Genomic DNA, 15369 nt, shown 5'->3' with positions numbered 1-15369 from the left:
TTTATCCATTAATTTTTTTTATTCTCATAAAACCTTAGAATATATAGTTTATTTAATGATACATGGTTACAAATATATCAGTTGTCAAAATGGTGAAAAATTTCATTGAATATGACTAAAAAAGTCAATTTTGGCAAATTGCCAATTTTCATGCAATAATTTCTAGAAAGTTTTTGATTTACCCATTAATTTTTTTTATTCTCATAAAACCTTCTATATAGAATATATAGTTTATTTAATGATAATAATTTCTAGAAAGTTTTTGATTTATCATGGTTACAAATATATCAGTTGTCAAAATGGTGAATAAATTTTTGGCAAATTGCCAATTTTCATGCAATAATTTAGAAAGTTTTTGATTTACTAATTTTTTTTTGATTTACTAAAAAAGATTTAATGATACAAATATTGGCAAATTGCCAATATGCTAACAGCCTTAATGCTGCAATGAAAATTCGCTTAATCTTCATTCAAATATCTTTGAATGAAATTAATTTCTTAGATTTAAGTAATATGAGCTAACATAATATAATTTTCATGTGAATTTTTACTAATTAATTGAATGTGCACAAATTTAATTTAAAACAGAGCAAAATTTGCTTAATCAGAGGGTTCTAAATATAACATCCCTGTTACCATGGCAACCAAAATGAAAAGTTAGACTTTAACATCATATTTATTAAAGACATACCAATTGTAGTAAATGGTGTGAATTTCAGCTAAATCGGAGATATGTCATGTCCACGACCCTATTTAAAATTTTGATTTTTATAGAGAATTGATATTAAATATTTTTTTTAGGAAAAGACCGGACACAAACACATCCAATCATGATTAGACAATCGTTTTTTTATCAAATGTAAAAGACTGAGAATAAATCTCCACAAAATTCATCATACAACAAAATAAGTTCGTATTGCATTCATTCTTTTATTGCATGCCATCAAATGTCGCTCATTATCAAACAAGTTTGATATCAGCAAACAAACCTTTGTCAGTATTTTAAATGTATTTAAGTCAAAATAAATCTCTACATGTCTCTTAATTCCTGTATTGCGTTTTTATAGTACAAACCATAGTCTAACAAGCAATATTTGTTAACAATTAACTTAACGGATTATTTTAAATAATGTTCATTCACGAGGATAAGCTGTTTAACAGCCTTTTTCAATCAGTGAGAAAGAATTTATATGCAAATTGTGTTTTAAACAGAAATGATAAAATTAAACATTCACATAAGAATTCTTTTCACATATATGCCGTTTTACGGAAAAAATACATTTTCATTACAATTGAAAGACGATTGCCACAAAAAAGGAATTTTATGTGGACAGATTTTTTTTTTCACATATAGGCTAGGGCATTCAAATATATATGACTGATATACTGCTTATCCTTATGATCGCAGTGGTTAAAACATCTGTTCTAGAATCGCAAGATCATCCTTACATCACTGGTTTGAATCCCACTGTAGGACACGTAGACCGGTCCTATGGATGAGACCGTATAAATCTAGCCCCGTGTCGCAGGAGGTGCTGGCACAAAAACTGCTCAATGGCTGTAAATGTAAAGAATAGAACAAGATTTGCAGATCTTTACTGGCGAGTGTTGGGGTCTCCATATAAGTGAAAAATCCTCGAGAAGGGCTTATAACAACCTTCAAGCTAAAATAAAAAAAAAAAACATTTATTTTTGAGAAGTTAAAAGTAAATTTCAATATATATTTATCTTTCATTAATTTATTACTTTATTAATTTATAAATTCAGAATATGTCATTTTTTGGTTGAAATCTATCCATACCTACTGCGAAGATGACACTCCAGTTGTAACAATAGCAACCCATTCTGACGAAGTGAAAAATATGGTACGTGTCGATGATAAAATGTTTTTAAATAAAATGCACCAAAACCAATTCTTTCGTTTAACTAGCACATACACATTTTGGTGTGTTTTTTTTTTCTCCATTAAAAGTAATTAATGTATTCATAGTCTGTTGACATGTACGTACAATGTAATTGTATAGATTGTTAAGGGCATGGTAAACTAAGTGGACATTTATCTTTATACTAGGATGACAGATCAATTTATGATGATTTGCTGGAGCTTTTGAAGAATGAGCCTGTTCTGAAGAAACATCTTGACCGAGAACGCTGCTTCCACATTGGGTTTCCTATGAATGATAACGAACCTATGGATAAATTAACCTATTTAGTAGAATGTATCGCTTCTATCTCTTTGGAAGATCGTTGGAGAGAGAACATACCGAAGGATTGGGCATATTGTGAAGTAGTTTTAAGACAGAACAAACAAAGTGGGAAAAAATGCATTTCACTTACAGACTTTAGAAAACAAGTTTCAATAAATAAAACTGGAAAAGAGAAGGAGACATTTGATGTGCTCCAGTTTTATCATGACATTGGGGTAATTCTGTATTACAACGAAGATCACTTGAAACATAGCACAATAACAGATGTGCAGTGGTTTGTAGATTGTTTTAAGTATATAATAACAGATCCAAAACATGCCAGGGATCTTGTTGAGAATGACAAAGATTGGAAAAACTTTTTTGGAAGTGGCTATTTATCTAGAGAGCTATTAAAAGGGATTTGGAAGAAAAAAAACATTGTACCAAGAAAATGCAACACTACCTTGAAGTATATGCAACGACTGGGGTTGCTTGCTAAGGGTAAAAAGGCGCACTATGTCCCTTGCATGAACAAATTAGACTTTGATAAAGATCTGAAAGATTATATCACAGATTTGGAACAAAAAACCTCTGTTTTGGTTTTCAATTTCCGGTTCCTGCCCTATTTCTTTTATTTCCGTCTCATGGTAGCCTGTATAGTCAGCACAGAGTGGACTGTTATCGTAGATAATGGACAGAAGTGTTTGTTTAAAGATATTGCTTTATTTACGTTTAAAGAACACATGATAGGTGTAGCTGTTACTACATCAACAATACAGGTCCAAATATATAAACAAGGAAATGGGCAGCTTAATAGAGAGATTACAATGAATATTAAGCAAACGATAGAAGATGTCCTGGAAAACTTGACTAAAATCTTTCACAAGGAAACTTTGTATGACATCGGCTATCAATGTTCAAAGCAATACATACTTGAGGAAAATGCCACTAGCTTTATTCTGGAAAAAGATTTGGTTGGTGGAGGCGAATTCAATTGTCCCAATCATGGGTTCAAAAATCATCATGTAATCAACAAAAATGATCTGCTTCGCTTTTGGAAATATGGTAAGCATTTTTCATTTTTCATTTGATGTATCATTTTACGCGACAAATATTTTGGATGGATGCGAGGCTAAATATCATTAATTAAAAAGTTTGCTAAAGCTCACCTAAATATTTGGAGCATTGTAGAAAGACTCACGCTACTAAGGTTACTGAATTTGAAGGCATGCTAGGACCTCCCATTAACTCTTTAGCGGGTACAATATAAATTTTGTTCAGTCAAATAGTGTAAAAAAAATAACACTTAGGATTTCGTTTAGGTGCAAAATAAAGTAGTGCTAGAACTTACCCATATCAGCCCTTTTCAACCTAGTGGTAAGTTTTGTCATTTAGTCATCTTCAGCAATCTCCATTTTTTTAAATTTCTTATCGTCCTCCAATGAATTGCAGAGTTTTATCCGGTACTTGACTCAATACACTGGACTTTGACGGGACCTTGGATTCTGACAGGAGGTTGGGAGGGTGTTTTGTAACAAAAACTATAAAAAAAAATTATATGCTTAATTGTAGTTTATGTTTATTATACCCCACGCAAGAATGTGCATGAGGTATAATTTTTTTGACTCGTCAGTCAGTCACTCAATCAGTGTGTCATTCAGTCCGTCAGTTTTGTTTTTTTTATCATAATTTTGTTGGGAATTTCCGCACTTTTACACTTAGATTTTTTACCATATCTTGAATAAACTATGCAGTAGAGATGACAAGTTTGTCAGCGCAACTCCTCATTCATAAACCACTGCACACAATTTCGTCAAACTTTGCACCTATTAGGACACAATGTGTTGATGTGCATATTACCAGTAAATTCCTTTTTTTCGGGAATTTCAGGACTTCGACTTTGGGTTGTATGTGAGCTTGCTCACTTTTTCTTTAATTCTTTAAAATTTATATTATTACTTATTTATAAAACGACCATTTTAGTAGGGTTAATCTAAAAGAATAATAAAACACATGACAGAGCTTTCATTTATTTCTAAAGAACAAGAAAAGACACGTCTAGAAATATATTTAATGCATAAATTCTATGGAACTTTTGGAAATTTTGATTCAAAACATTCACGAAAATCAATTGAACTAGAACAAAGCTCGTTGCAAAGCATCGAGAAGGTCTTCCGTCCTGTTTTGACCGGAAGTGACATCAGCAAAAAGAAAGCAATGATCTTAGTCGTCTCCACTCACTTTATAATTTCAATTTTGCATCAAAACCTTAAATAATAAGCTATTTTTGGCTACTTCCAGTTTGACCGGAAGTGATGTCGATGGACAGAAAATTAAGTTTTGTGCTTCTTGTGATATATGTTACCCATAAACTTGTCAAGAACAGCAAAAAAAATGCATTTTCTGACTACTTCCGGTTTGACCGGAAGTAACGTCGCCGGACACATGTTGATTAGATTAAGCTTGACATTTTGAACAACATTGCTTCTTGGATGTATTACAAATTCTCAATACTTTTTGAAATATCTGGAAAAAAAAACTTTTGGCTCCTCTAGATCCCTTAATTTAGGAGTCAGCCCTTTTTTTTTGAGATATCATTCGAAAGATCTTGTAATTCTGCATAAATTTTGTTCTATATGTTTTAACAAAATATTTTTAGTTTAGAAGATAAAAAGCAAAATATGTGTTAAATTTTCGTTCTTTTAAGTGTTCTAATTTTTGACCCCTATATAGCACCATTTTGAATAGAGAAATCGAAAAACAAAAACCACTATGCACAACTTTAATCCTTCTATTATCTAAAATGAGTAAAATTTTTGCTCCAGCTTTAGCCGTCTCTGAGCCTTTGTCTGGAAACGAAAGCCTATAAATTTTCGTTTAAAGGGTAATAACTCAAAACCGGAAGTGACTTTTTGAAATTTTAGATAACATTCTGATAGAGTTTAGTAACGTCTATCAACTCTGAAAATTTGAACAAAATCCATCGAGAAATGAGTGAAATATGAGGCCTCAAAGTTGGCGTCTAGGGAAAGAAAAAAAAAGAATAATAAGAATTATTACATTTTTACCCGTGAAATACTGTAATTTATTCATTGAATAAAAATGATATCCTGTCACACTGTGAAAGGATATCAAAATGATATCCTGTCACAGTGTGACGAATATCAGAAGTGCTGGAAAACTCTCGATTTCCCTTCCTATAACGAAGATTGTTGTAAAGAAAATCTCCCTTGACCTAATATAAGATAGATGGAAATAAATAAACCATTCTGACAACGAATAAAATTGTCAAAATTACCAAACATATGTTGCTAAATCAATGTTTACAGTGTTTTCACCTCACATAGCTATGACGTCTCAACCGCTCAACTATGACGTCACGAGTCCATGACTGTATTACAAAAATACAGAGAGAAATGAAAAATCAAAGAATTTTTAAAAAAAAAAATGTAATAAACAGAAAATTCAATGTTTTGTAGTTGAATATGGAATTTATTTCACTCGTGAGACAGGATTTTTTGATATTTTCACTCGTGCTTCGCACTCGTGAAAATATCAAAAATCCTGTCCCACTCGTGAAATAAATTCCATATTCAACTACAAAACATTGAATATCCTCTATTAATCTTAATCACCAGAATCAGTAGAAGGTCTTCTGTTGGAAACGGAAGACCTTAATGAACACTTCTTTATACAACCATCTCCCAACGTTAAAATAAAAGCAAGCCTTTTCAACAAAACTGGACACGTATGTTGATGACAGTCTTTAAACGTAGACAAAAATAGGTATTTACGGGAACTTAGCAGTGCAAGGTTTTCATCGTAACAGTGCATGTTGTGATGCAGGCCCTCGGCTTTGAAGGTTTCATTCGAAAAACTCAAAAAAAAAAAAAAAAAAAAAAAAAAATGACGAAGAAACCGTCACTATTGTAAGTTTCAAACAGATAATTATTTCCACTATATAATTCTATATAGAATAAAAAGTCTTTAACGACGTTCTATCCTGATATTTAAAGTCTTAAACTTTTTTGCCAAGTATATTTTTAGTTTCTACATACATAGCTTAATTAGAATTTAAATCAAAAAATGGGGGTCAATATGCTTCTTTTAGCGCTACATTACATTTAATATGACCTTTCTGCACTGAAATTTGTGTCTTAATTAGAAATTGCATCTTCGACGTTTTCCCTCCAATATTTTTATCCAATTAAAGCTTGAAACAAAATGAACCTTAAGTCTGTTTAAAAAAAAAAACACTTAAAAATTGTGACCGAGAGAAAGTTTCAGCATAATCAATTATTTGACCTTTCTGCACTAATAAAATGGTATTTTTTCCAGCATTGAAAATATAATAAGCAAGAAAATTATTTTAAAGTCTTAAACTTTTTCTGATTTTAAGCGAATAAGTCAAAGTTATCTTGAATATTTAGAAAAGAACATCAAAAGTGGGGGTATATGATGTACATTTTCAGATATTACAAAAAAAGTTTGAATTTTACGTTAAAATTGGTTCAATTTTGTTCCGGATTTACAGAATATATTTACTAAATTTGTCACACTTTGTTTATAGAATTCATAAGAAATAATTTAATAGATATTTAAGAACCAGCATAACATATATCGCAGCAAAAAACAGCTGTGTGTGCAACCAGCATGGAAAAATAGGCATCCAAAATTAACAGTACTGTTATAGTTCAAATGGAAAAAAACTGATCATTTTCGTCTAAAAAACCTTCCGCCACAAAATATAGGCCCTACCTTAATTTTACTTGAATGTAATTTAGTTCGCGGTTTTTTCATTGAATATAGTTTAATTTGCATTGTAGAATTAAGTTTTATTGTAAGAACCTAAAAATGATGCTTAATTTAATGAATAAAGGACCTGCGCGAAAAACGCTCAAAATATCATGATCGAACGTCCTTAAAAATCAGGTATTTGAATTCATGAAAAAATATTTAGCAGAGTATTTAACGTTACCCTTCACAATGACTGACACCAAAAAAACAAGGTACCTAAAGGATATTTTCCGATCTTTTTTATTTGCAAACAGGGTTTCTCTCAAATCCACGTGTTATCTATAACCCGAGTGCTCCTCCGGAAGTATCCTCCAATGCCCTGAAATAACTAGTTCCTGTCAAAACCCCTTACTTATTTACAACAAACTACCTAACTTTTCCTAGGTACATTTAACAAGCAATGTGGCTTGGAAGAAAATAAAAAAAAATACAATTCTCAAAATAGACTTTTTATGTATAGAACTACAACAGACTAAATTTGTTTGAATGGTGAATTACAGATATGATTAGTTTGAAATTAACATTCAAGTTTTGATGCAGCGAAAGAGAATAGAATCCTACCTTTCACTCACGAAGCACACACCCTATCACTATGCTACCCTGACTAGTTTTAAGAACCCTCTCTATCCTGCACATTAAAGAGTTTCTGCAGTTACAGTGATTTGCCCCTAGATCTAAATTCTAAAAGATGGAAATTAACAATATATTATACAATTTGTAATTAATTCAAGTATTCTTAACATTTTAAAAGGCAAGATAAATTAACTGAACGCGTTTTTTTTACATGTTTTTCTTTATTTAAATAATTAAATAAAATATGATTTAAATAATTAATTGAAATAACAAGAGGCCCACGGGCCTTATAGGTCACCTGAGTATTGTGTAACAACTTTCAAACAATTAAATTTAGTTTGTATTTTAAACCAGAGGCCATGAAATTCACAATTTTGAAAGAGGCACCATTGCAAATCATAATTAAAAATTCTCTACTTACTCAATACCCAGAGGTAAATCAGAGATACAAGGAGAAAAATGTTCTTCCACTTTATAACCAGTTGTGCACCTCACCCCAAAAGAACCACTGACCCTTGGGCCACATATTTCAAAATTTTGCAAATTTTTTCATAAAAATGGTTGATTAATACCAAAGAGCAGGTTTCAAAGCATTAATTTATTTTCATACTATGTACACCCCCCCCCCTCGGGCATAAAAAACATTTTGCTAATTGCAACTTTCTTCATCATAAATATACATACTTGGATCATTGGCATAAAATTCACAATTTTGGAAAAGGCACTCTTTCTTTTCATAACTCTATGCTTTATTAGTTTATTTAATACTCAGAAGCAGAGTAGAAGATTTTCAAAGAATAAATGCATTTTCACTATATATTCAATAGAGCCCTGCCCTAACACCAGAGCCCCTGACCCTGGGGCCATAAATTTTACAATTTCGGATAGGGTGCTTTTGTTCATCGTAACTATGTGCTTTGTTAGTTTATTTAATACCCTGAAGCAGAGAAGATTTTCAAAGAATAAATGCATTTTCACTATATAATCTATACAGCCCCCGACTTAACACCAGAACCCTTGACCCTGGGGCCATAAAATTCACAAATCTAGAAGAGGCACTCTTGCTCATCATAACTATGAACTTAGTTAGTTTATTTAATACCCAGAAACAGAGAAGAAGATTTTCAAAGAATAAATTCATTTTCACTATATAATCTATATAGAGCCCTGCCCTAACACCAGAACCCCTGACCCTTGGGCCATAAAATTCACTAATCTGGAAGAGGCACTCTTGCTCATCATAACTATGTACTAAGTTAGTTTATTTATTACCAAGAAGCGGAGAAGAAGATTTTCAAAGAATAGATGCATTTTCACTATATAATCTATACAGCCCCGACTTAAAACCAGAATCCCTGACCCTGGGGCCATAAAAGAAATACGCACGCTAACTCTCGATTCCCGCCTACATTTTGGAACCATTTAATTCAATATAAATAGCTATTTGGCCATAAAATCTTTGTTTAATACAAAGAACAGTTTAATGATAATTGATGAATTGCCTTAATACCAGCGCTAAATAGTAAATTATCCATAATTCCAGCTCCTGAAAAAAGAGGGTAGACGATATTTTCCATTGAAATCGGCTTTTCAGTTACCACATATTTTGAAATAGTCTTGGATATGATTAAAATTTCCTTATATCTTTTCTTATGTTTTAGGCAAATAAATAAAACATAAATATATCAGTAAAATATAATGTTTCATTTGTAAATCGCTTTGCCATTGATGGAAAATAAGCATTTTTATCGTTTTTTTGTCAAAAAAACATACCCCCATGTCAAACAAAAAGCTTTTGTATGAATTGTGAAATAACAGTCCATATAACCTGTAAAAAGGAATTTTTGTGACACGGAGGGGGGGGGAAGATGTTTTAAAAATATTTTCCGTTTTCCGTTGATTTCTATGGTGAAAAACACAAGTTTTACCAAAATTTTTATCTCTCTTTGTTTTCCCAAATAAGTATTGTTTTACAAAAATCCATATAATATTCTATAAAAAACATAAAAAATGCATCGAATATATTAATTTTTGAAAATTGACTTGGAGGTAGGCGGGAGAACAATACTATCGTTCGCAGTTCTTCAAAAATCTGGAAGAGGCACTCTTGCTCATCATATCTATGTACTTAGTTTATTTAATACCCAGAAGCAGAGAAGAAGTTTTTCAAAGAATAAATGCATTTTCACTATATAATTTATAGAGCCCCGCTCTAACACCAGAATCCCTGACCATGGGGCCATAAATTCACAAATCTGGAAGAGGCATTCTTGCTCATCATAACTATGTATTTAGTTTATTTAATACCCAGAAGCGGAGAAGATTTTCAAAGAATAAATGCATTTTCACTATATAATTTATAGACCACCGCCCTAACACCAGAACACCCTGACCCCGGGGCCTTAAAATTCACAAATCTGGAAGAGGCACTCTTGCTCATTAATACTATGTACCTAGTTAGTTTATTTAATACCCAGGAGCAGAGAAGAAGATTTTCAAAGAAGTAATGCATTTTCACTATATACAGTCAAACTTGTCTTAGCGGCCACCCGAAATCAACGGCCACCCGCGGTCAGCGGCCACTTTCAGTTCCCCCCGATGATTTTACCTATATATTTTAACTGGAATAAACGGCCACCTGTGTAACGCGGCCAGCGGCCACTCAAATCCTCCCCCAACAGTCTTATTGAAACTGTAATAAGCGGCCATTTCGTTACTTGTCGCGATTTCATCACACCTTTTAAACATGTTGGCTTGGGTATTTATATCCTGATAGTCAATTAAACCTATTAATGCTATCAAACAAATTGGTTTTAGATAAGCTGAACTCTGTTTTGTGTTTATGAAAAAAAAATATTTGTCCTGTTAGATTAATTTGTAATTATTTTTCAAGATCGCTGATTGAAAAATTGAAAGAATTTAATTACAATTGATACTTTCTCTAGCTAAAGAAATTCACACCATTTAGATTTTGATTCTATGTTGAAGCCCTAATTACTACTTTTGTAAAAACAAAGTGCTTCATATGGCATGATTATCTCGTGAATTTACTGTCAAGAGAGGATCGATAGGGATTAGTCACGCTCTACTGCATTTGACACCTGTGTTATGGAATGATTTTCAACTGCGTAAATACATCTCTCTGGTCAACTGGTTAATTTTATTTGTGTGTCTGTGTATGTTAAATAGAAATGCTGACAGCTTTATAAACAATAAAATAAATCAGACTTTATAAACTTCAGCAAGTAAGTTAATTACCGATTACCCCGGTAATAAAGTTGGGGGGGGGGGTTACACTGCTGACTATCTTTTTAAAATATGGAAGTGAAATTTTTATTGACATATTTTTACGTAATTCCTATGCTTTATTTTATTTACCATAAATCTGTATTTTTGTGTATTTTTTCTTTATACAGAAGGTTAATAGTCTGGCACTGTACATGCTGTATGTATTTCAAAAGAATTTATTTAATAATTCAATGTAACAAAAGCAAACTTATGAATGCAAGATGTTAAACTAATATGAGGAACAGAAACATGCACAAAACCTTAAACATTTCGAATTCTTTAATATTCTTCTTAAATGAGCTTGAATTTTTATATATACACATAAAAAGCTTTTGTGAAATTGAACTGTTTAATTATGATTAATTAATTTAACTGTAGTGCTTAATGTTGTTTATTTATTGACCAAATGTCCTTTTCGATGGCAAACTGGAATAAGAGGCCACCTGTCTTATGCGGCCAGTTTCTAGACTTCCCAAAGGTGGCCTCTTAAAACAAGTTTGACTGTACATGTAATATATGTAGCCATGAATTTCACAATTTTGGCAGAGGACTCAATGCTTATTACATTCATGCTAACAGTTTGCCTGCTTGATGTCCAGGAGTAAAGAAGAAGATTTTTAAATATTGCAATAATTTTAGTGGTTTTGGCCCCACTCCTCAGGCCCCAGGGGGGCGGGGACCATGAAATTCACAATTGTTTTTTCCCTTCATAGATGCTGTATACCAAATTTGGTTGAAATTGGTTCAGTGGTTTCAGAGAAGAAGCTGAAAATGTTCAAATGTTAACACACGACGCACGACACACGACGCACGACGCACGACGACGAACGAAAACGGATAGCAATAGGTCACCTGAGTTACTCAGGTGACCTAATAAGTGATTTCTTTTCACTGATACTGTGTTGTTTTTGAACATTTTCCCGGGTGTAAATGTCACGCACCATACATTGAAAATTAGATAAATCGGCTCACCATTAACTCTTTTATATATATGGTTTATTTTTTTATGTCCAAAAAAAAAAAAAAATACAATAAAAAAAAAGTAAAAAAAAAAAAAAACGCTTCCAAACCTTGTTTCAGGAACATAATAAACTAAACATACTTATCTTATTTTTCTTTCCTTCCAGGCGAAGGGACAAATCTTCATGACAAAGAGATGCATGTGCCAGAGAAACTTCATAGGAGTTTAATTGCTGACTTGGTGAACAACTATCTTGATGCGTCTGTGGATAATGGGCATGTTTTCAGAACGTGGAAACAACAGTTTAGGATCCTATACTCGGCACCAAGGTATCACTCAACCACTGTTGATGAAGATTTCAATACACTTGAAAAGGACGGAAGGCTTTCATTGAATAATTATGAGACCTTAAAGGAAATACTAAAAAATGTAGATCACCGCGCCCTGCAAAGAATTAAACAACATGAAGAAGAACTGAAGAAAACATTGTGAAGGCAAAAGTCTATCTTTGTTCGTTCTTCCGAACTAAATTTTATGGCAATCAATTTCTCCCTGTTGAACTATAAACAGTATTAAATTATTGTAGCGGCAAAAGAAACACATTGACTCCTATTTTTTGATTTGATTTTTAATTAAGGACAGAGGATACAAACAATTTTTTTGTTTGGAAGAGACTTAATAACCTGTCAGAAGTGTAGAAAAATGGATAATTTTTAGAATTTTTTATCCAAAGAACTGGGAAATGAAATAGACTTGGAAAATATTAGTAATATTTCAATGAAAAAAAAAACCAGAAGTCTCTGTCAAGACTGAAGCTCTACTGGTTTGTACTTATAGCAAAGGAAGAGAAAAGTACTTAAGCAGTTGCAATTTGAAACTTTACAACAACAATAAATTGAATAATGATCCTTGATTATAAGTCTCCTATGTTCTTAGTGTAGTCTACTTGCATGCCACATTATATATTAAAATCAGACTAAAACTGTATTTGGAGCAGCCTTTTGAGAGTATTTAACAGACATTTCTATTTTTAATAACCACAGCAACACCTTTCATCGAAATCAAAAACCGATACACAGAATTATGTATCTTAGTGTAGTCTTCTTGTGTGCCAAGTTATATTGAAATCAGACCAAAACTGTAGGAGGAGTAGCATTTTGAAAGAATTTCACAGAAATTTCTATTTTTAGTAACCACGGCAACACCCTCCATCAAAATCAAAAACCGATACATAGAATTATGTATCTTAGTGTAGTCTACTTGTGTGCCAAGTTATATTGAAATCAGACCAAAACTGTAGAAGAAGTAGCATTTAAAAAAAATGTTTACAGACAGACGGACAGACAGACAGACGGACGGACGACGGACGCATTACTATCGCATAAGCTCTTCTGGTTTCTGACCAGTAGAGCTAAAAATAGACAAATCGCACTAAGTAAAGGTTTACAAGTGAAAACAAATTTCAGAATATGTTATCTTAGTGCTAAAAGAGCAATATAAACCTTAGAAAAATATACCAAGCCAGGTGATTTTTAAGAAGAAAAACAAAATGACAAAAATTAATCAATATAATATAAGCTAATTTTTACTATTTTGCTTTTCCTGATAAAATTTGCCTGGCTTGGTACACTTTTCTAAAGATTATATTGCACTTTTAGCTCCAATGTAACATATTCTAAAATTCATTTCCATACGTAAACCTTTACTGAGTGTGTTTTATCCACATTTATAATTTTATTGAAATATTACTAAAATTCTCCAAGTCTATTTCATTTGCCAGTTTTTTGAAGAAAACATTCTAAGAATTATCCACTTTTCTAAACATGACACATGATATTAAGTCTTCTCCAAAGAAAATATTTGTTTGTATCATCTGTCCTCAAGCTATGTATGTAGAAATTTTTAAATATACACTTCACAAAAAAAGTTAAAGACTTGAAATATCAGGAACCAACCTCGTTAAAAGAAAATTGAATCAGACGTACATGTACATGTGTTTCTTGCGAATCAACTTTTTAACTAACTTCATTTATATAGATGAGTAAACAAATTCTATGAAGAATAGTAAAGGGTGAACTGGCACAACCATTATCGCTAAAGTCATCAGTTGCATTGCCATTCATTATGTTCCCCAAACGAAGTTGGGGAACATATTGTTTTTACTCTGTTTCTTATTAAGGTCTTCCGTTTCAGACGGAAGACCTTATAGTGATTCTACTGTTTTTTCTTTTTTATTATTATTTTTTTTCCCTTTTCTTTTTTTGACGATTTCTCAGAGATGACTGAATGGATTCTCATGAAATTTTCAGGGATGATAGAAAATTAAAATATCTTCCAAATGCAGTTTTCAGTTTTTCAAAATTCACTTCCGGTCGTCAGATATGTCCGATTTCCGCTTTTTTCAAAAACTTTTTGTCCCAGTCATATCTCAGAAACGGTAAGAGATGAAGACACCAAACTTATATGAGTAATAGATCTTGATAAGTAGGCAAAACCATTTGGGTTAACACAGTTCTCCGTCACTTCCGGTCGTCACAGGAAGTGATCAAAGAAATCGAAAATTTCAACTTTTCTTTTTTGAAACTTTTTTTGCAGCACAAAATAGTATTTCATTTGTAGTTTCGAAATATGTTAGTCCCACCGGAAACAAAAACGACGACTTCCGGTTATAAGAGAAAAACTACAAAATTTGAGTATTTTTCTTTCCCATAAATATTTTTTATAGATAAAGTATTTGTAAAGATTTTTGGATATGTTATTCAGACTGCAAATGTCTACAGTAACGTCAAATATCTTTGTAAAATTCACTTCCGGTCGAGTGATTTCCTGTCCTCAAAATGAGAACTTATCATAGCTAGATCTCCTAAACGGAAAAAGATTAAGACACCAAACTTATACAATTGGTAGATCTTGATGAGTAGGCAACTTCAGTTTGGATAAGATTGTCCGCCGTCACTTCCGGTCGTCACAGGAAGTGTTCCAAAAAATCAAAATTTTCAAATTTTCTTTTATGAAACTTTTTTGGCATAACGTTATAATATCTTATTTGTATTTTTAAAATATATCAGTCCAACCGGAAACAAAAACGTCAACTTCCGGTTTTAAGAGAAAAACTGCATAATTTTAGTGTTTTTCTTTACCCTAAATATTTCTTATACATGGCATATTTGTAACGATTTTTGGATATGTAATTCACACTGCAAATGTCTACAGGAAGGTCAAATATCTTTGTTAGATTCACTTCCGGTCGCGTGATTTTCTGTCCTCAAATTGAGAAGTTATCATAGCTGGATCTCGTAAACAATAAGAGATTAAGACACCAAACTGTTTCAAGTGGTAGATCTTGATGAGTAGGCAAAACCAGGATAACATTGTCCGCCGTCACTTCCGGTTGTCACAGGAAGTGATCAAAGAAATCGAAAAATTCATTTTTCTTTATAGAAACTTGTTGCATCACATTATAGCATCTTATTTGTAGTTTTGAAATATGATAGTATCACCGGAAACAAAATCGACAACTTCCGGTTTAAAGAGAAAAACTACATACCCGGTAATTTGAGTATT

At 32.1% G+C, this 15369-nt stretch overlaps 1 protein-coding gene across 1 annotated transcript; it reads left to right on the top strand.

Moving 5' to 3' along the window:
- Positions 1-1773: 1773 nt before the first annotated feature.
- LOC134282511 (uncharacterized) lies at positions 1774-13918 on the top strand. The gene is made up of 3 exons (XM_062764918.1): positions 1774-1865; positions 2072-3251; positions 11972-13918. The coding sequence occupies exons 1-3, from the start codon at positions 1863-1865 to the stop codon at positions 12295-12297; spliced, it is 1509 nt and encodes a 502-aa protein (XP_062620902.1). The 5' UTR covers positions 1774-1862; the 3' UTR covers positions 12298-13918.
- Positions 13919-15369: the final 1451 nt, after the last annotated feature.

Source organism: Saccostrea cucullata, unplaced genomic scaffold (genome assembly GCF_032062105.1).
Source record: "Saccostrea cucullata isolate Sc308-1 unplaced genomic scaffold, CSIRO_AGI_Scuc_v1 ctg14625, whole genome shotgun sequence".
NCBI classification, from domain to species: domain Eukaryota; kingdom Metazoa; phylum Mollusca; class Bivalvia; order Ostreida; family Ostreidae; genus Saccostrea; species Saccostrea cuccullata.
The sequence above is the reverse complement of the archived record's forward strand: the minus strand, read 5'-3'. Positions and strand labels throughout refer to the sequence as shown.